This window comes from Haliotis cracherodii, unplaced genomic scaffold (assembly GCF_022045235.1).
Source record: "Haliotis cracherodii isolate W230 unplaced genomic scaffold, xgHalCrac1.p SCAF_4, whole genome shotgun sequence".
Classification (NCBI taxonomy): Eukaryota; Metazoa; Mollusca; class Gastropoda; order Lepetellida; family Haliotidae; genus Haliotis; species Haliotis cracherodii.
In genome coordinates, this window is record NW_027266297.1 from 11,261,179 (window position 1) to 11,282,357 (window position 21,179).

General features: G+C 42.8%; 1 protein-coding gene across 1 annotated transcript in view; it reads right to left on the bottom strand.

The window, feature by feature from the left end:
* The window catches only part of LOC139478418 (ATP-binding cassette sub-family D member 3-like), a 62,817-nt gene that overhangs the window by 27,504 nt on the left and 14,134 nt on the right, over nucleotides 1-21,179 (bottom strand). The window contains exons 7-19 of the mRNA XM_071260872.1: nucleotides 20,701-20,727; nucleotides 18,851-18,921; nucleotides 18,300-18,423; nucleotides 15,567-15,623; nucleotides 14,997-15,049; nucleotides 14,396-14,485; nucleotides 13,252-13,321; nucleotides 12,460-12,529; nucleotides 11,792-11,889; nucleotides 10,069-10,160; nucleotides 9,220-9,314; nucleotides 5,161-5,227; nucleotides 4,252-4,315 (exon numbers count right to left, since the gene is read on the bottom strand). Coding sequence (XP_071116973.1) covers nucleotides 4,252-4,315; nucleotides 5,161-5,227; nucleotides 9,220-9,314; nucleotides 10,069-10,160; nucleotides 11,792-11,889; nucleotides 12,460-12,529; nucleotides 13,252-13,321; nucleotides 14,396-14,485; nucleotides 14,997-15,049; nucleotides 15,567-15,623; nucleotides 18,300-18,423; nucleotides 18,851-18,921; nucleotides 20,701-20,727 — 978 coding nt within the window. The remainder of the gene's footprint in view (nucleotides 1-4,251; nucleotides 4,316-5,160; nucleotides 5,228-9,219; nucleotides 9,315-10,068; nucleotides 10,161-11,791; nucleotides 11,890-12,459; nucleotides 12,530-13,251; nucleotides 13,322-14,395; nucleotides 14,486-14,996; nucleotides 15,050-15,566; nucleotides 15,624-18,299; nucleotides 18,424-18,850; nucleotides 18,922-20,700; nucleotides 20,728-21,179) is intronic.

The following is a 21,179-nucleotide window of genomic DNA, read 5'->3' on the forward strand; positions in this document are numbered from 1 at the left end:
AGTATACTGTACCAACAGACCCACAAGTAATATCTACAATAGCAGTAGACTGTACCCACAGCCCCACAAGTAACGTCTACAATAGCAGTAGACTGTACCCACAGACCCACAAGTAATGTCTACAATAGCAGTAGACTGTCCCTTCAGCCCCACAAGTAACGTCTACAAAAGCAGTAGACTGTACCCACAGACCCACAAGTAATGTCTACAATAGCAGTAGACTGTACCCACAGACCCACAACTAATATCTACAATAGCAGTAGACTGTACCCACAGCCCCACAAGTAACGTCTACAATAGCAGTAGACTGTACCAACAGACACACAAGTAACATCTACAATAGCAGTAGACTGTACCAACAGACCCACAAGTAATATCTACAATAGCAGTAGACTGTACCCACAGCCCCACAAGTAACGTCTACAATAGCAGTAGACTGTACCCACAGCCCCACAAGTAACGTCTACAATAGCAGTAGACTGTACCCACAGCCCCACAAGTAACGTCTACAATAGCAGTAGACTGTACCCACAGCCCCACAAGTAACATCTACACGCAGCAGTTGACTGTTCCCCCTTTATCCACATAAATATCTTTCACACGGTAGCGGCCTTGTTCTCTATAAACCACAATCACATACACATCAAGTCAGTTTTTACGCTTGTTTTGCTGGTAAGCAGGGTTTGTATTAAAAGTGACATCCTTCAACTGATATGGGAGTGACATCTACACCACTGCTTGTCAAGAAGACGTTCACTGTATCCAGTCTTCCAGGAGCATCCTGAAGTCGTGTACAGTGACATCTATTATGAACACACGCACTGCATGTTCACTGACAGTCTTACCATAATGTCACGATAACATGCCCATGGGGCCTATCTGATTCACAAATACTAAGGTTGTGGGTGTGCTATTTCCCGCAAGTGACATCTTTTCAGCTATTTCAGCATAAGAAACAAACAGTTTTAGTCCATTACTCCTTATAATGATAACATATAGCAAAACTCTTAAACCAAAATTTCTACCAGTCCTTATGATACTTTAACTATTGGGCAGTTTGGCAAGGACTATAGGACTGGTGCCAATTCCTAAATTTGCTATTTACCAACATGATTGATAGAATGCTTTAATCACATAAATGAACTCTGTACTGCAGTGAATAGTGCACAAATGGCTACACCTTGCATAGTGTTACTTAGACTCATATTGCTTTTGTTAGCTGTTGCAACATGGGACACACTTTGGGCAATAGGACAAACACACAATTGCATTCTGAGCAGATTTTATTCATTTTTTTACTTTTTGGTTTACAAATACCCAACAGACTGGACCCAAAACAATGCTAAGCGAGGAAAAATACACAGAATAACAAGGAAATATATGTACCCAATGAGATTGATTCCATATGAGTAAATACTAAGAGGCTAAAATAAATATCTGGTTATTGATCCTGTCACCATGACAGTTGGGTCTTGGAATTATTGTTGTCCGTCTCACAGGTATTCAGAGTGTGTTTGCTGCTTAACACTGCACTCGGCAATATTCCACCTATATGACAACAGCATGTAACCGTTACCCAGGTTTTTTTCATATCTCAACATTTTATTGCTCGGTAAAATGTTAATGAAAATCAAGGATGGGTAATTTGAGATCGAGAGAACCATGAGAATGGATCCAGGGGTTGGTGCAGGTTTACCAAAATGCGAGGCCTGAAGAAACAGAGGATGACATTTCATGTCAACATAATATGACAAAGTTTGGAAACGTACAATACAATTGAGTGAGTGAGTTGGGTTTAATGCTGCTTTTAACAGTACTCCAGTTATATCGCTCACATCAGCTTAATGTGGGAGGAAAGCCCGAAGTGATGCAGGTCTAAGACGTTTACCACATTTCGGTTAAACCCATGAGCACGGGGATGGTGCTGATAAACCTAGAAACATAATCGGGGCAAACCGGGATTCGAACCCACAATCATAGGTTCCTGGCGTGCCCAAGGGATGCAACTCTGCACAGTGAATCCCAGCACCTTGGACAACTGGGCCACCCTTGCCTCCCATACAATCCAAGATCCTTGGTCCAGTAAGTTGAGTAAGTGAGTGAATAGTGCTTTAGAATAATTACATCCAACCATGCTGACTTCCCTCATTACCCTCACAGTGAGTGAGTTGAATTTAACCTTTTGTTGAACAGTATATCACAAGCAGCAAAAGAAATTGGCACTAGTCCTAAAGTCCTTGCCAAACTGCCAAATAGTTATATCTTAAGGTGTCATAAGGACTAGTAGATATTTGCCAATTTTAAGGGTCTTACTATGTGTTATCATTATAAGGACAAGTGGACTAAAATCTTAGTTAATATCCCTCACAATGTATCAGCCTAATGGATGAAGAAAGACCAAATGTCAGTTGGCAGATGTTAACCACTGTAGTGAAACGGTGTGGTGGTGACAGACTGGGGATTCAAACTGGGCAAATGTGGGATCAGCAGATCATGGCTAAGGGCTGTGACTCTGCACAGTGATGCACAGCATGTTAGAGCACAGGGCGACACCTCCTGCATTACTAACAGTCAATGGAGGTATAACACGCATGATAATGACACACAATCAGCCAGGACACACATTATGACTACCCAGTCTTCATTAGACAGCTGTTACAACAGGGGGCTCGGGAGAACCTGATCTGGGCTCACTTGCACAAAGCGATCTTAGCACTACTCCCATACTCTAACAGACTTAAGATAGTTGTAGCGCTAAGATCGCATTGTGCAAGTAGGCCCTGTACTGGAATGAGTCTGAGTGAGTGAATGGGCTTAACGTTGCTTTGAACAGTATTCCAGTTATATCAAGGCATGTTGGCTTAATATGGGAGGAAAGTGATGCAGGTCTCAGACGTCTACCACTTTGGTGAAACCCAAAAGTGTGCATGGCAACATTCAAAGACAATCTGTGAAATATCTCGAAAACTATCTTGTATTTCATGCTAATAATGAACTCTGGTTGAGTCACAAGAATGATAGAATACATGGTGTGCAAACAATGGTACAGAGAGTTGAATAGGTCTGCCTTAAGAAAATGATTTGTAATCCAAATTTTGATTTCCCTCCTGTCAGGCAGATAGCCAGAGGGTGGTGAGTTTCCATAGCAACATGTCTATGGATGGAATGGAGAATCGTAATTGCATTCATGGTTTACATTACATTCTCGCATTAGCTGGGACTGAAGCTGACCCCCATACACTTAGCTCACTCTGTGATGACAGCATGGCACACTTTGGGGCCACTTAATTCTCTCTGAGGGATGGAGACTACATGCTTTGAATCAAGAGTGATTCTAGTCTCCAGTTCACATTTCCACATTTACTTTCAACTACTTGAAGTAAATGTCTTCACCTTTGACCTTACAGTGCACTAAAACAAGCATGATGTTATATGCTCATCTACGCCATGTAGTACTCCCTTCAACCCGGAACATTTTAATCCATGCATGTTCATCAGGACCAACAGGGAGGTCGAGCTCTTTCTCTGCTTCTTCCCAAAGCATGGGAGTTACCGGACTACAAAAGTCCAGTTTCCACCCTTTCCGAACTAGGCTGGAATTATGGAGAACTTTAAACTTTGGCTGCACTAACAAAATCTACATCCCGTTCATAAACAATATGGAAACTGCTGGTCAGATTTCGGTTAATTGCAGGATTTGCAGAGCATGTGTGCCGTCAAATGGGCGTCAACTGGCTTCTTCCCAATTTTTCATGTTTTTAATCAAGATGCTCAAGTGACTTGATGCACATCGTGAGGTATATTACAATAGTGAGTTAATTATGGTTTTAGCATTATTCCAGCAATATCATGGCGGGGAACACCAGAAATGTGCTTCACACATTGTACCCATGTCGCGAATCGAACCCTGGTCTTCGGTGTGACTAGCGAATGCTTTAACCACTAGGCTACCCGCGGCCCCTATATTACAATAAATCTTGATTATGGAACAGATTGTCTTGACCTCACCGCCATTTTGCTTGAAGCAAATGCAAGTGTTATGAGAAGTGGAATCTGATTGGTCAAAAGGAGGGATATAGAAGAGACATAACTCGAAATAGCCACTGGTGGCGCTAGGACCAATCCGTGAAATTCTAGCCTAGTTTGAAAAGGGTGGAAACTGGACTTTTATAGACCGTTAACTCCCTTGGAAAGATGTCTTTGCTCTGTTTACCAGGAGATATCAAACACCACCAACAGTACATGGCCTACCTCAAAGGACAGCTCCTTCACCAACACATCTCCATTCGGGGTGACAAGGGGGACTTTCTCAAATCTGAAACAGACCAAATATATTCAACAGGTGTCTGAGCTGCTCACCAGGCACAAATCACACAGAGATGAAGGAGTGCAGGAAGTCCCTATACCACCCCTCAACTGAGCACCTGGACCAGCAATGCAAACATGTAAATATCTGTCACACCTATCATAGTCACAGTGGCATAGAAAGTGGGTGAGTGTTACACCACTGAAGCCAGTGAGTGAGCAAGGTTTAAAGCCCCTTTTAGTAATATTCCAGCTATATCATAGCGGGGGACACCTGAAATGGCCTTCACACATTGTACCCATGTCTGGAATCGAACCCGGGTCTTCGGCATGACCGACCGCTTTAACCACTTGGCTACCCCACGCCCCCCACTGAGGCTACTTGGACAAAGCAATCTTAGCACTATGACTATCGTAAGTCAATGTTAAGTATGGAGGTTAGTGTAGTGCTAAGGTCACTGTGTGCAAGTGGCCCTGAACAGCATTTCAGTTACATCAGCTTGATGTGGGAGGAAAGCCTAAAGTGGTGAAGGACGCTGACGTCTATGGTGCTGAGACCCAAAGTTCATAATCAGGACATATCTGGGATTCAAACCCACAATTGATCCTGGGACAACAGTTTGGGGCACCTTGATGTTGGGACCAGCTGTGCCATTCAAGTACTATGTGCTACCATACACAGCAGTCATGATGACCAACAGCACAACCAGACAATGATGACCCTCTCTACTCCATTAAAGGAGCTGAGGCCATCAACTTGCTAAGAAAAGCATCTCTTACCGCAGAACTATTATGCTGTTCAAAGCTGGAAAAATACTTTTTATAACAAACAGTCACTTTTAACTTATAACTTACTTGATAATATGATCTTGAATATTGATCTTTCCGCTACCAGGTTTCAATGCTTTGTTATTCTCCAGAGCTGAAAAAACCCCACAATTTTGAGATATAGTTTTGAAATCTTTATTTCTCTATTAATACATCTGTCTAAAGTAGGAGTGAAAGTTTTGTAGAATTTTCCTATTGGAATATTCTATAAGTAATACGTTACCACTGTTATACCGAGGCTGTTGTCTCCCACAACTGCTGCTATAGCGAAATCTACCACAGAGATCTCAATTACCTCATGCAGCACGTGCGTAGCCACCTAACTGCCATGTGACACCCTTCACTCTTGTCTCCTGCGAGAGCAAGTGCTCGGGGGACGGACGGGCGGGCAGCAGCCCAGTGGTAACGTATTACTTATAGAATATTCCGAATAGGAAAATTCTACAAATTACATTAAGTAATACGTTACCACTGTTATACCGAGGCTGACTACCACAGTAGGCGGTGGGGAGCACCTACAACCCGAATCCTGACTGCTAGCGTTCCTTCCGACCAGCGGAAGTAAACACCAAGGCGGAAGCACTCGATGCGCATGCACCTAGCTAGGCGTTACCCTATAGGAATACCAAAGCACTGTCAAGCGCATACCGTAAGGCTCAATCGTCATTGCCAAAACGATTGGTGACTCCAAACGGCCCCACTGGATAGGTATTTCATCGCCGCAGCGGATGAGAACACTGTATCCGCGTGAGCTTAATCTTAGATCAGGTTAAACAGTCGAAAAGAGGGAAATTAATTTCATTCAGACCGTATATCCCAGGGCAAGCCTACTTAAAGTATGCATTAGGCGCGTGACCTAATTCCAGTATTCGTAAGCATGTATCACAAGGTTGGAATACACGACAGACAATTAAATGAATAATTGTCAAAATACAAATAAGGACAAAACACACAAAAAGCCGCCTCACCTGTGGTGTGAGTGCGCTGGTTTGCAGGACCCCCACTCCTGTACCCACGGCGTGGGAACATTGGAGACGACCCAGATTGACCACCGTGCAAGGACTGACGACTGCGGAGTTTGGAATTGCGCTGGACACACCCCCTAGATGACCGCTTGTGCCGCGATCAGCGGCCCAAGACGGTGCACCCCCTCCACGTCTTCATCAGAAACCTTTCTGAGGTAATGATTGGCAAAAACCGAGTCAGAACGCCAGTAACAACCTCGTAATATTCTGTGAACAGAGATATTCGAGTGTAGGGCAAATGTTGCCGCTAGCGCCCTGATCTCGTGCGGGTTTGACCCCGCTACCGGTAACCCCCGAGACCGGTACGCCAGATTGATGACAGAACGAAGCCACAACGCAATCGAGTTGCGAGTTATGTCAACCGTGCGATTAGGGTTACACGATATGAACAGACGGTCATGCCCTTGTCTACGTTCATTCGAAGCCTTAAGATAAGACTTAAGGGCCCTAACCGGACACAGCGCTCTGTCCTCAGTATCAGCAGGATGTAAGATTTCTTTGAGGGATCTTACAGTGAATTCTCTCTCCGTTTGCCCGACTCTCTGATTCTTGGCGACGAAGCCCATGAGCAGGCCCAGGCGGACCGCTCCTTCGTCACCCCTATCGAATCGTACCTTGGCGACATCGAGTGCATGAATTTCGGATACACGTGCCGCCGTGGCAAAGGAGAGGAGAAATGCTGTTTTCCAAGTCACATGCCACAGTTCCCCTTCTTCCCGCGAAAGGGCTGCTGAGAACCCTTACCGGAGCCCTCAGAGCGGGGCTTCTTCCCGGAGGAAGAAGGACCCGACCCCTTAGGCCTGCCGGACGCAGCATCCTGGGGCGCGCTCCGCTTCGGAGCGGCACCCAGGCGCCTATGCAAGGACCCCAGAAGATCCAGTGTGTGCCGAGAGGCATCGGCAGACACAGCGGCCTGTTGTTCCTTCAGAACCCCAGGGATCTTGTTATTAAACAGGGTCCGAGCAGACCAAGGCTGCGAAAGGAGCACCTCCTGATTGGCAGCGTCCAACCCTGAAGCAGCCAGATACGACTGGCGCCGAAGAAAATGGCACGTGCCGGAAACAAAGGCCGAAGCCCCGGCAACGTACTCCAGGGAAGCATTCAAACCGAGCAAGCAGTTGTAAATGCGCTGGTCTCGGTCCGTAGGAGAACCTTCGACCAGACTGGCCGCTGCAGCCAGGTATGTGTCTCCGTGAGACAATGCCAGCATGGAGTGTCGAGCGAGGGTGTCCAGCTGTTGCAAGGTACCTTGTGGTACCGTGGCAACCGGTGGGGCACGGACCCCCAAACGCTCCACATGGGCTTCCGCAGAAGGACCAGCCTCGGGAAAGGCAAGGTCATGTACTGGGAAAGACCCTTTTCTCCACGACGGGGGAGGTAACGGGAGACCCCGACCGGAGGCAGCCGTGAAGGCCTTCTCCAAAGAAGGCTTAATCCCGCGCAGCAAGGTTGATGCCGGGAAAGCCTTGTCGGACGTCTCGTCGTATACCTCGGAGGAACCCACGGAACCGTGGATTCCCCGCGGTATCGGCAGGGGCTTTGGCATGTCCTCGAAGAGGTCATACACCATGGCCACGCGGTCCTTAACCGATAGCGGAAGCAACGGTTCGGGGGAAGGACCGGTAACCACGGCAGCCGCCGCCGTACCGGTGGACCCCGCGTCCGAACCCGCGGCCACCGAAGAGGCCGGGGACGGAACAGCCAGCGGCCTATCTTGCGATAAGGCCGCCAGCTTGGAGTCCACAAGTTTCGACAACAATGCGGCGACGGAATCCCCAGACAGCCCGAGGGCCGCAAGGGGATCCGCCGCAGCCGAGGAGGTGGTACCCGCACAGGGACCCCGACCGGACGAACCGGCCACCACAGGGGTGGAGACGGACTGTACGTACAGCCGGTACCGCTCAAACTCCGCAGGCCCCAGACCTTCGCACAGGGTGCACCGGGTGTCCCCGCAAGGAACCCTGCACCGCGGGCAACGATCGTGGGGATCCCGGGACGACAAAAACTTTCTGCACACCCCACAACTCCGAGGAGCAGGGGTAGAGGGGGTGGATACTGGGGACATATCCATGTCAGACATTGATTGTTTGCTATAAACAAAGAACAAAACATGGTTACAACGCACGCACCACAATGATTCACAAACGAGCATTTTCACAAGAAAATAAACGAGCAATGTGAACATATAACATACACATATAACTTTTATTAAAGAAATAAGTTATGTTAACCCCCAAAACATACAAGAACAGGGGAAACGTAAAACACAACGTGCATACGCGAACCCCGCAAGTATATAGAAAAAAGGGCGGGAAAAATTTTCCGTTTGGCGGGAAAATTATAACCAAGCGTAGCTACCGCAACGCCCCATAAAAGCACAGTTTATTAGAGAATAAACTATAATAAATATCACCAAATCTTCAGGAACGCTTCAGCAGGAGAAAACACGTCTTGCTTAGCAGACGAAGGAGACAAGAGTGAAGGGTGTCACATGGCAGCTAGGTGGCTACGCACGTGCTGCATGAGGTAATTGAGATCTCTGTGGTAGATTTCGCTATAGCAGCAGTTGTGGGAGACAACAGCCTCGGTATAACAGTGGTAACGTATTACTTAATGTAATTGTATTGGAACAGTATTTCATTCATACCATGGTCGTCAGTTTAATGTGGGAGGACTGCTCAGGTCATAGATCTTTACGACTTTGACTTAACAAACTAGCATGGGTATGGTGCATATAAACCAAGGATGACACTGTCATTTTGGATTCAAACCCATAACTGTCAGAAGATGGAAAAATATTTGACACAACTAAAAAAAATCAGAAGGAGCAGACTTGCTATCAAAAGAGTAAAGGGAGATAATCCCCTGAGATAGAAATGTAATAATTCATTGTACAAAACTGTGCCAGGTGGAGTGAGTGAGTTTGGTTTTACGCTGCTTTTAGCAATATTCCAATATCACGGCGGATGCCAGGTGGAAGAGCAAGCACACATCTGTAAGTCTGTATCTCCCGACCGATCCTAACATGGCTGATTCTGACAGGTAATCCTGGTTGGCGTACCTTGTGTTTGTTCCGTTGTCACCATTGTTCTCTCATAGTGGCCTCGGTTGAGATCGTCCAACACTTTTATCAGTTGTGTGACTCTGGCTGTGAAACTGAAAATCATTCACAATAAGTTTTGATAACAGGTAACAATGTCTATATGTTTCATTCAAATTCAAGATTTCAGATTTTTGAAACTCAAATAAGGCCTTATCTAGGAAGCCAGCTGCTGTTTGCATCACAGAACGCTATGCTCCAAAAACTGGTGTCCATTTTCAGCCTGAGTCTTGATGAGAGATTGAACATTAGAGTGTGAATGAGTTGGGTTTTGCGCTGCTTTAAACAGTATCACAGCATGTCAGCTTAAGGAGGAAAGACCGAAGTGATGCAGGCCTCTGACGTTTACCACTTCAGTTAAACCCACGATCACAGGTATGGTGCTGACAAACCTCGAAACCCAATCCGGGCAAACAGGGATTCGAACCTAAAATCATAGGTTTCTGGCGAGCCCAAGGGACGCAACTCTGCACAGCGAATTGCGGTGCCTTATATGACTGGGCCACCCTTGCCGCCCACAACATTAGCAAAAAAAAAAAGACATACAACATAAGCTATCAATGACATGATCCAAACTTGCTAGGTCTCCCAAATGAACAGGGCTATTTCGCCACAGCCTCTAAATAATCCAGTCTGGACCAGACACATTAGTGATTGCAATTTTTAGTAATGCATGGAAATAAATCGAGGGATGATGATACTGTGTCAAAAAGTTAATGTGTATGACCACCCAATCGATTAGCACGGTTTGCCGGGGACAAATTTCAACTTGGAATCCCCCCCAGGTGCCCCTTTAAGAGTTGTACTGACCCTGCTAGTCTGGTCATCTCTCGCCCGGCCAGCACGATTCTCCCAATGGCCTCCGCCATCTTCACCAACATACGTCCGCTCTTGTAGTAGTCCTGCAACAAACATCAGGCTACCTTCAATACATGCTCACCAACTAGTGACAACATACATGGACACCTCCTCAAATGCCTGAAGTACCATCCATATTCAGCATTCATTGTGTCATTGTTACTGGCTTGTCATCATTATTGTGTCATTGTTACTGGCATGTAATCATCATTGTGTCATTGTTACTGGCATGTAATCATTGTGTCATTGTTACTGGCATGTAATCATCATTGTGTCATTGTTACTGGCATGTAATCATTGGTGTGTCATTGTTACTGGCATGTAATCATTGTTGTGTCATTGTTACTGGCATGTAATCATCATTGTATCATTGTTACTAGCTTGTCATCATTGTGTCATTGTTACTGGCATGTAATCATTGTTGTGTCATTGTTACTGGCTTGTCATCATTGTGTCATTGTTACTGCCTTGTCATCATCATTGTGTCATTGTTACTGGCATGTAATCATCATTGTGTCATTGTTACTGGCTTGTCATCATTGTGTCATTTTTACTGCCTTGTCATCATCATTGTGTCATTGTTACTGGCTTATCATCATTGTTACTGGCTTATCATCATTGTGTCATTGTTACTGGCTTGTCATCATTATTGTGTCATTGTTACTGGCTTGTCATCATTGTGTCATTGTTACTGGCTTATCATCATTGTGTCATTGTTACTGGCTTGTCATCATCATTGTGTCATTGAGACTGGAATGTAATCATCATTGTGTCATTGTTACTGGCTTATCATCGTGTCATTGTTACTGGCTTGTCATCATCATTGTGTCATTGAGACTGCCTTGTCACCATCATTGTGTCATTGTTACTGCCTTGTCACCATCATTGTGTCATTGTTACTGGCTTATCATCATTGTGTCATTGTTACTGCCTTGTCACCATCATTGTGTCATTGTTACTGGCTTGTCATCATCATTGTGTCATTGTTACCGCCTTGTCACCATCATTGTGTCATTGTTACTGCCTTGTCAACATCATTGTGTCATTGTTATTGGCTTGTCATCATCATTGTGTCATCGTTACTGGCTTGTCATCATTCTGTCATTGTTACTGGCTTGTCATCATTATTGTGTCATTGTAACTGGCTTGTCACCATCATTGTGTCATTGTTACTGGCTTGTCATCATTGTATCATTGTTACTGGCTTGTCATCATTGTGTCATTGTTACTGCCTTGTCACCATCATTGTGTCATTGTTACTGGCGTGTCATCATCATTATGTCATTGTTACTAGCTTGTCATCATTGTATCATTGTTACTAGCTTGTCATCATTGTGTCATTGTTACTGCCTTGTCACCATCATTGTGTCATTGTTACTGGCGTGTCATCATCATTATGTCATTGTTACTAGCTTGTCATCATTGTGTCATTGTTACTGGCTTGTCACCATCATTGTGTCATTGTAACTGGCTTGTCATCATCACTGTATCATTGTTACTGGCTTATCATCACTATATCATTGTTACTGGCTTATCATCATTGTGTCATTGTTACTGGCTTGTCATCATCATTGTGTCATTGTTACTGGCTTATCATCATTGTGTCATTGTTACTGGCTTAAATAGTTTTACTGAGACCAATCAATTTCTTAAGCAAATTGACAACAAATCTTACCTCCAATCTCTCACTGTGGGTGCTTGTGAGATGGCGTTTATGTGCCAGATTCAAGAAGGGTCGACTGACAACCCAGTACCCCACCACTGTGGCTATGTCTGACAACACAGATCAACATGTCAGACATTTAGTCAACTCCAGACAGGACAAAGTCCACAGGACCATCAACATAAATCTCTCATAACCAAAATTCACTAACAATAACTAGCATTGTTATTAAACTGTTGGTTCCACTTCATGTCCCATGACCATGTTCACTGTAAAACATTTCCAGTCCTCTACAATTATAGTTGGGTTAAAAGACACTCAGTTTAGGTAAAAATGTAAAAACGTATGAAGCCTAGCAGTCTGAAGACTTGAAATATTTCTTTAGGCCTTGTAAGCATCGTAAGTTTAGCTTTGAAAGCCTATCTCAAAGTAGAATCTACTGAAAAGTGAACCTAAAAATGAGCTCCTAATGTTGTAGATATACTGGAAATTGAAGGAGCCATGACACAATGTCAACTGTCAGGCTAGGCAAAAGTCCTAGGTTCTTAAAGAGAACTGAGGCAGTTCCGAAAACAATATTTATACAATATCAGGCATTTTGGCACAAAATACTGACTAAATTTCTCATATTCAAAATAAAAATGATAATTTTAAGGAACCTAAACATGACACAAACTTACATTTTGCAACTACACTGTCAACAAAACCCATCTGCAGTCTGAAGAAAATGAAGTAGCGCAAATGTGATATCTGAAATGACCAAAAAATGGAATTACAATAGAACTTCCCATGAAACCAGACTCCTCACTAAAATTCGATGAGATGACGCAAGAATGGCAAAAGGCTGATAATGTGATATTGAATTAACATTCACCAATGAAAATTTTATTTGAAGTAATTATGGTACAAGAACATGATGCTTATCTATAGTGAGTGAGTGAGTATGGTTCTATGCCGCTTTTAGCAATATTCAAGCAATATCACATCAGGGGACACCAGAAATGAGCTTCACACATTGTACCCATGTTGGGAATCAAACCCGGGTCTTCGGCGTGATGAGCGAACGCTTTAACCACTAGGCTACCCCGACTGCCCTGCTTATCTAAAGAACACTGTATCACACGTAATGAGAGTGAGTAAGTGAGTGAGTGAGTATGGTTTTATGCCGCTTTTAGCAATATTCCAGCAATATCACAGCGGGGAACACCAGAAATGGGCATCACACATTGTACCCATGTCGGAAATCGAACCCAGGTCTTTGGTGTGACGAATGAACGCTTTAACCACTAGGCTACCCGACCGCCCCACACATAATAAGAAAATAAAACATGTATAATGTGACTAAGCCGCCCTGCTTAAGATGTATGTGGTGTTAGCACCAGTACTAGTTTTGTGTATTCTTAAAGAGTAAAAATCAAAGGATCTCAATCACCAAGGTAACATCCCAGATCAAGTTCGTCAAATCTACATACCAATTTCTGGAACGTTGCAAGAATGATGAACCTTTCTCTCTGGTTTCCTTGATAGAATGCAATTTCTTCACTGGAAACGAAAATAAACGCAAAAGTTTAAAAACATGACGAACGCCTCTTCACCTCTTATGCAAATCCCTGTAAATGAACATACAATACAGGGGAAGCAACTCCACATCCCTACTCTTCACATCTCCATTTAATATAGACCTTGGAATTGTTGTATTGTCACGATCAAACTCAATCTCATTCAAATCAGATCTAAGGACATCCCATTACGGGTCACTTCAGAACAACCTTTCCCAAACTTTGACCGATTACTGAAATGACTAACAAGAAGTCGACATCAGCCAATTAGAAAGCAGCTTTCTCAAGCTTTACAGCACTCGTTTCAACCTGACAACTTCCATTTCAGATTATGCTTGAAAAATATGTTTACATAGTTCTCGATTAAAAGTTTGAAAACTGAACAAACAAACATTCCGGAATGTCTAATCGTATGGTTGAGATTGTATAGCAGCGCTTCCCACATACTGTGCAACACCTCCTCCATTCAAATGTTTATCCCATGGAAGCAAGAAACAGACAGTAACTGTCCTTAACTGTTGTTTGGAATACCCCGTGTTAATGTTTTCAAGGTTGCATGATTAGAAAACACATTCCAACTGTCGCTTTCATGATCTGGTAAGCGACGCTTTGATTGGTCAGATGAAAGGTTGTTCTGACGTGACCCGTAATGAAATGTCCTCTGATCTTGGTTTAGCGATAGCAAGAACTAAGATCTGATTTTAATGAGATTGGATCAAAAGAAGCAGTGATATCACCAGTACTTATCCCAACTTTTGCGTGTCATCGTAAATACAACCAGAATGTTTCGTAGTGAAGAACTTCACTCCCCTGCCTTAGTACACAGGAACATATACCAGTTTAAAAAATCATTTACAACTCTCTTGTTATTTGTTTGAATACTTCAAGAGCCTGCATTGGTGGGGCTGCTAACTGCTAAGTTAGTGATAAGGGAGAAGGAGCTGGTGTCCTCACGTCCAAAAGGTGGCGAATGGATCCACGATATTGATATAAGAGAATAGCGATAACAAAGGATGGTGTTTTCCATGTTGTTTCAGAGTTGTGTTAACATTTTCACCTGTTCGTGATGAGTCTTGAATTGACATATCTATATTCCCCTTCCAACTTTTGTTCTTGGACTGTGAGGCGGCCAATAGGCCTCCGCAACCTGGAAAATGAAACATATCATCCTAATACTTCATTTCAACATTTAATACCAGTGATGTAATTCAAAAGGATATTGAACAATATATATATATTTAGGAAACATATCATAATCTTCATAAATCTTAAATGCATATTTTTTCCACTTAAATCATCCGTGATATTCTAGCAGCATTTAGCTATTATTCAGCAATATCCAGCCAGGAAACCCAATGTTACGGCCCTGGAACCCCCAAAATATAACTGAGAGTCCCTTGGACTCTAAGTCTTAGAAAAGAAAAAGAAATGTTTCTCATCATCGTGCAGGTCATTTGAAACCTCGGGGGTCAATGCATTTTTCTCCCAGTTCTGAATTCAGCCATTCCTAATTTTCTGCATTTTAGATCAATCAGAGTTATCTTTCCTTTATTGTTGATTGCGCCATGGTTAGTTTTTGTCAGGTTTCATGGAATGTACATGGAATTAAATACTATCTATTTTAGTGTCTCTGGTTGTCTTCTTTCGTTCGCTCTTACCTTGTAAGAATCAAGCCAGACACTGCCAGATAGCCTAACATGTATGCTGGACCCTGAAACACATTCAATACATCAAACAAATACTGAATTCAACCATTATTCAAAAATAATTGGGGGTTTGAAATGATGAGGCTGATTTCATGTCATTTTTACTGTCTTCAACTTTAGACACTAGTTCAAAGCCAAAGTCTTGTAACATTTTGTTTGGTCTAATAAGTTCAGCTAATAATTATTCATATAACAACTTGAAAATCTACTCAACAGGATGCTAAGAGCCACTTTCAGTCTCATAGACTCCGACATTTTTGGCAGAGACTCTTGTTATCAATATTGGGCTATTTGTTTTTTAAATCCATTCTTGCAAGAGATGTAACTGCAATTTACACTGAATATCTTTCCATCTTAATACCATTATAATTGTCTTAAATTTGTATGATTACATTATTGAAATCATCTTCACAATTTAATTAAACAGGAAGCGACATAATTTGAGGTTATTTAGATTAAAAGAAGTCTGATCCAATCAGCAATACCACAACGCCTGTACAGAGAGATGAAGCTGTCACTTGCCTGTGGTCCAATGGCTCCAGTCAGCTTGAAGGTGTAGAGAACTACGTCGAGGACAGGCTGCATGGAAACACATACAATTCAGTCGAGATATAGCAAACTCCTTTTATATTTTATTAGTTGGTTGACAATGTATTTAGCCTGAAATTCAAAATTTTGAGAAAATACAAATTTCAACTTTGAAAATTACCCGACTGTGGATATTTGAAAAAACAGTAAATGCCCATGGTTTGATGCCAGCTTCATAAGATTGTGTCTTTGTATACATCCACTAATCATTTTGCAGCAAAAGTCAAGAGTATCAACCAGTGTGCGGATTGGGGTTTTTATTCAGACTCTGAATCAGCTTCAATACCCATCAGTTTGTACCTGGTAGTTGTGTTTCTCTAAACAGTTGTACATGATATCACAAGTTCCTGGGACAAGACAATAATTGTGAAACATTTTTTCCCCCAGAAACTTCAAGGCCTTTTTAAGAACAGCAAAATTCAAGGCTGAAACATTTTGTTAAACTTTTTGCTATTTGCATATGAAAACTTGGTATGCTTTCGTTCCTTTAGTCATTTATTACAGATGCATGTAAGCCACCGATCATTGGAAGGGAGATAGCTCTATGGTCATGCTTAGCCCAAGACCCCAGTCCATGAGGGGTGGAACAATTAATCAAACTATTGATATGTCCTAGCTGTCTATTGCCCATTGCAATGGTAAAACAGCCTCTGATAGTCTCCCTATTGCCATGGTAACACAGCCTCCGATAGTCTCCCTATAGCCTAATGCAATGGTAACACAGCCTCCGATAGTCTCCCTATTGCCTAATGCAATGGTAACACAGCCTCCGATAGTCTCCCTATTGCCTAATCCAATGGTAACACAGCCTCCGATAGTCTCCCTATTGCCTAATGCAATGGTAACACAGCCTCCGATAGTCTCCCTATTGCCTAATGCAATGGTAACACAGCCTCCGATAGTCTCCCTATTGCCTAATCCAATGATAAGCAGCCTCTGATAGTCTCCCTATTGCCTAATCCAATGATAAGCAGCCTCTGATAGTCTCCCTATTGCCTAATCCAATGGTAACACAGCCTCCGATAGTCTCCCTATTGCCTAATCCAATGGTAACACAGCCTCCGATAGTCTCCCTATTGCCTAATCCAATGGTAACACAGCCTCCGATAGTCTCCCTATTGCCTAATGCAATGGTAACACAGCCTCCGATAGTCTCCCTATTGCCTAATCCAATGGTAACACAGCCTCCGATAGTCTCCCTATTGCCTAATGCAATGGTAACACAGCCTCCGATAGTCTCCCTATTGCCTAATCCAATGATAAGCAGCCTCTGATAGTCTCCCTATTGCCTAATCCAATGATAAGCAGCCTCTGATAGTCTCCCTATTGCCTAATCCAATGGTAACACAGCCTCCGATAGTCTCCCTATTGCCTAATGCAATGGTAACACAGCCTCCGATAGTCTCCCTATTGCCTAATCCAATGGTAACACAGCCTCCGATAGTCTCCCTATTGCCTAATCCAATGATAAGCAGCCTCTGATAGTCTCCCTATTGCCTAATCCAATGGTAACACAGCCTCCGATAGTCTCCCTATTGCCTAATGCAATGGTAACACAGCCTCCGATAGTCTCCCTATTGCCTAATGCAATGGTAACACAGCCTCCGATAGTCTCCCTATTGCCTAATCCAATGGTAACACAGCCTCCGATAGTCTCCCTATTGCCTAATCCAATGGTAACACAGCCTCCGATAGTCTCCCTATTGCCTAATCCAATGGTAACACAGCCTCCGATAGTCTCCCTATTGCCTAATCCAATGATAAGCAGCCTCTGATAGTCTCCCTATTGCCTAATGCAAGGGTAAAACAGAACCCAAAAGTCTTCCTATTGCCTAATGCAATGATAAGCAGCCTCTGATAGTCTCCTTATTGCCTAATGCAAGGGTAAAACAGACCCCAAAAGTCTCCCTATTGCCTAATGTAATGATCAAATAGCCTCCAAAAGTCTCCCTATAGCCTAATGCAATGGTAAAACAGCCTCCAATAATCTCCCTATTGCCTAATGCAATGGTAACACAGCCTCCGATAGTCTCACTATCGCCTAATCCAATGATAAGCATCCTCCGATAATCTCCCTATTGCCTTATCCAATGATAAGCAGCCTCCAATAATCTCCCTATTTCCTAATGCAATAAGCAGCCTACGATAATCTCCCTATTGCCTAATGCAATGGTAAAACAGAACCCAAAAGTCTTCCTATTGCCTAATGCAATGATAAGCAGCCTCTGATAGTCTCCCTATTGCCTAATGTAATGATCAAATAGCTTCCAATAGTCTCCCTATTGCCTAATGCAAGGGTAAAACAGACCCCAAAAGTCTCCCTATTGCCTAATGTAATGATCAAATAGCCTCCAAAAGTCTCCCTATTGCCTAATGCAAGGGTAAAACAGACCCCAATAGTCTCCCTACTGCCTAATGCAATGGTAAAACAGCCTCTGATAGTCTCCCTATTGCCTAATGTAATGATCAAATAGCCTCCAATAGTCTCCCTACTGCCTAATGCAATGATAAGCAGCCTCTGATAGTCTCCCTATTGCCTAATGCAAGGGTAAAACAGACCCCAAAAGTCTCCCTATTGCCTAATGTAATGATCAAATAGCCTCCAATAGTCTCCCTACTGCCTAATGCAATGGTAAAACAGCCATTGATAGTCTCCCTATTGCCTACCTTGCTGAGGTTGGAGTACAGCTCAGCCACTGAGTCACAGAATTTCTCTACATCCTGTGTCAGCAGTTGGTCAGCATTGGAAATCCTGTTGTCAAGGTTACTCATCTTGTAGAAGGTGAACCCTCTGAAAATATAGGAATTTTGAAATGGTTGATGGAAAACACCTTGATTTATCATACTAAATACTTTTTTGAAAATTACACAAATGTCAACTATTCTTTGCTTAAAAAGACATATAAATATCCATTCAGGAAGGTTAATAACTTCCTACCAGAAACTCTCGCACTCCGACGATCCCACATTTACTCCTTAACATTTTCTCAAACAATTCGTTTTCTCTAGTACTTGGTGCTGAGTTAGACTTTGTCATCTTGTTGACTATGCAGAGAAATCTACATTTTAGTATGATACAAGTACATGTATTAGCAAACCATCTCACTTCTGTTTCAATAGTTGTCATTTTTTAACAGGATCAAAATAACATCTTAAGTATTGTAAAACTATTGCAACTGTAAATCTGCCATCCATAGTCAATCCTAGTGACAACTCACTTGAGGTAACTTTCATAAAGATGATGAGTCAACCTGGAGCGAAACCGAACCTTCAGCTCATTGAGCCCGTACTGTAATAACACAGAAACAAAAATTGCAGTATTGTGATTTAGTACTGATAAATATATTCACGATACTTAAAGTGACAAAATTATGTGAAAAATCAAATTTAGACACGTCAGTCATCTTAGAAAATGGTTTGCAAACATCCAAGTGCATTTTGAGCAAAGCTTTTGTTATTCATAGAACATGAGGCACACATTGGTGACTGATTGAGGTCTTTTTCAATCAGAGCCTGTTCTTCATCAAAATAATCTTGTAAATTAATAAATAAGTGTACAACATTTTATGTCAAATGTAAGAGTACTCAAGCCTGGATGAGACTAATCAGAACTAAGTTCTCGCTGCTGCTAAACAAAGATCTGAGGACATCCCATTACAGATCACGTCAGAACGACCTTTTGCGAACTTTGACCGATTACTGAAATGACTAACAAGAAGTCGACATCAGCCAATTAGAAAGCAGCTTTCTCGAGCTTTACGGCACTCGTTTCAACCTGGCAACTTCCATTTCAGACTAAGTTTGAAAAATATGTTGACACAGTTCTCCATTAAAAGTTTGAAAACTGAACAAACAAACATCCTGGAATGTCTAACACATGGTTGAGATTGTACGGCTGTGCCACGGAAGCGAGAGATAGACAATACTTTTGACGGAATCAGTTGTATGGACCGTAACTGTGGTTCAGCATACCCCGCAAGGTTGCGTGATTAGAAAACACATTCCGACTGTCACTTTCATGATCTGGTAAGCAACGCTTTGATTCGTCAGATGAAACGTGGTTCTGATGTGACCCGTAATGGGATGTCCTCAGATCTTTGTTTAGCGATAACGAGAACTAAGATCTGATGTTAATGAGACTGGGATGAGACAAACCATCCCACCTATCACAGTGTGTGTGAAAACCTTTTGAGTCTACCAGCCCAAACTAAACTCACAGACTGCCATCAGGGTACGATGACTCACAAACAGCCAGGTGACAGCTGACAGACCTGTTCCCAGGCGGTCATCCATCCTGGCACTGTCACGCAATCCCCCTTTTAATAATGACAGACATGAAGTGGTGGTGATCCAAGCTTGCCTGGAATACACATTGGGGACTGACTCCATATTGGTATGACTCCCGCTTCATATGCAAAAGTGACCATGTTGGTTGGTTGGTTGGTATGTTGTTTTACGCCGCACACAGCAATATTCCAGCTATATGACGGCGGTCTGTAAATAATCGAGTCTGGACCAGACAATCCAGTGATTAATATCATGAGCACTGATCCACGCAATTGGGATCGATGACATGCATCAACCAAGTCAGCAAGCCTGACCACCCGATCCCGTTAGTCGCCTTTTACGACAAGCATGGAAGGCTTAAGGGAGACAACCTAGCTTCTAACAAACCAGCAGTTTTACAACCCGCAATGAATAGATTTGTTTGTTGTTTCACACGGTACTCACTAATAGTGGTGGAATTGTAAGTTATCGAGTCAGATAAACCAGTGTTAAGACACTGAATATATTTATTGCACACCATCCATGTCACTAGGTTTGACAATCCAATCCATAAGTTCACTTCTCACAGCACACAGAGATCGTTGGGGACTGATTCTAACCCCAAATCCCCATGGGGAACAAATGAATGGAACAAAGATTGTGAATATGCAAACACAGCAATTTCTTAATATGGAATCAGTTGTACACTGTTGAAATGCTGTAGATAGGTTTGATATATATTTGAAAGGTTGAAACATTAAACGTAACAGAAACAATACAAGGTACGAATACTGATACCCACCTTCAGACAGTTATTTACAGTAGAAATCTGAAACACATCAAAAGCGTCGATGAAAAGTAATGATACAATTCATAATAAACATGATAGGTTTTTTCAGTAAAATAACTGATAAACTCAAGTGCAAGCAAGACATCAAGGGTAAGCAGGGATCAGTTGAGTAGGAACATGATCTTGTGCAGGATTTGTTGGATTGTTGTTTAATGCCGCACTCAGCAATATTCCAGCTATTTGCTGGCGGTCTGTATATAATCAAGTCTGTACCAGACAGTCCAGTGATAGACATCATGAGCATCGATCCACGCAATTGGGATATGATGACATGCATCAATCAAGTCAGCAAGCCTGACCACCTGATCCTGATAGTTTCCTCTTACGACAAACATAGCTGCCTTTTACAACAAGCATGGGTTGCTGAAGACCTAATCTACTCCGCATCTTCACGGGTCCTACCATGAGTGGTGCAGATGCAGTGCAAAATA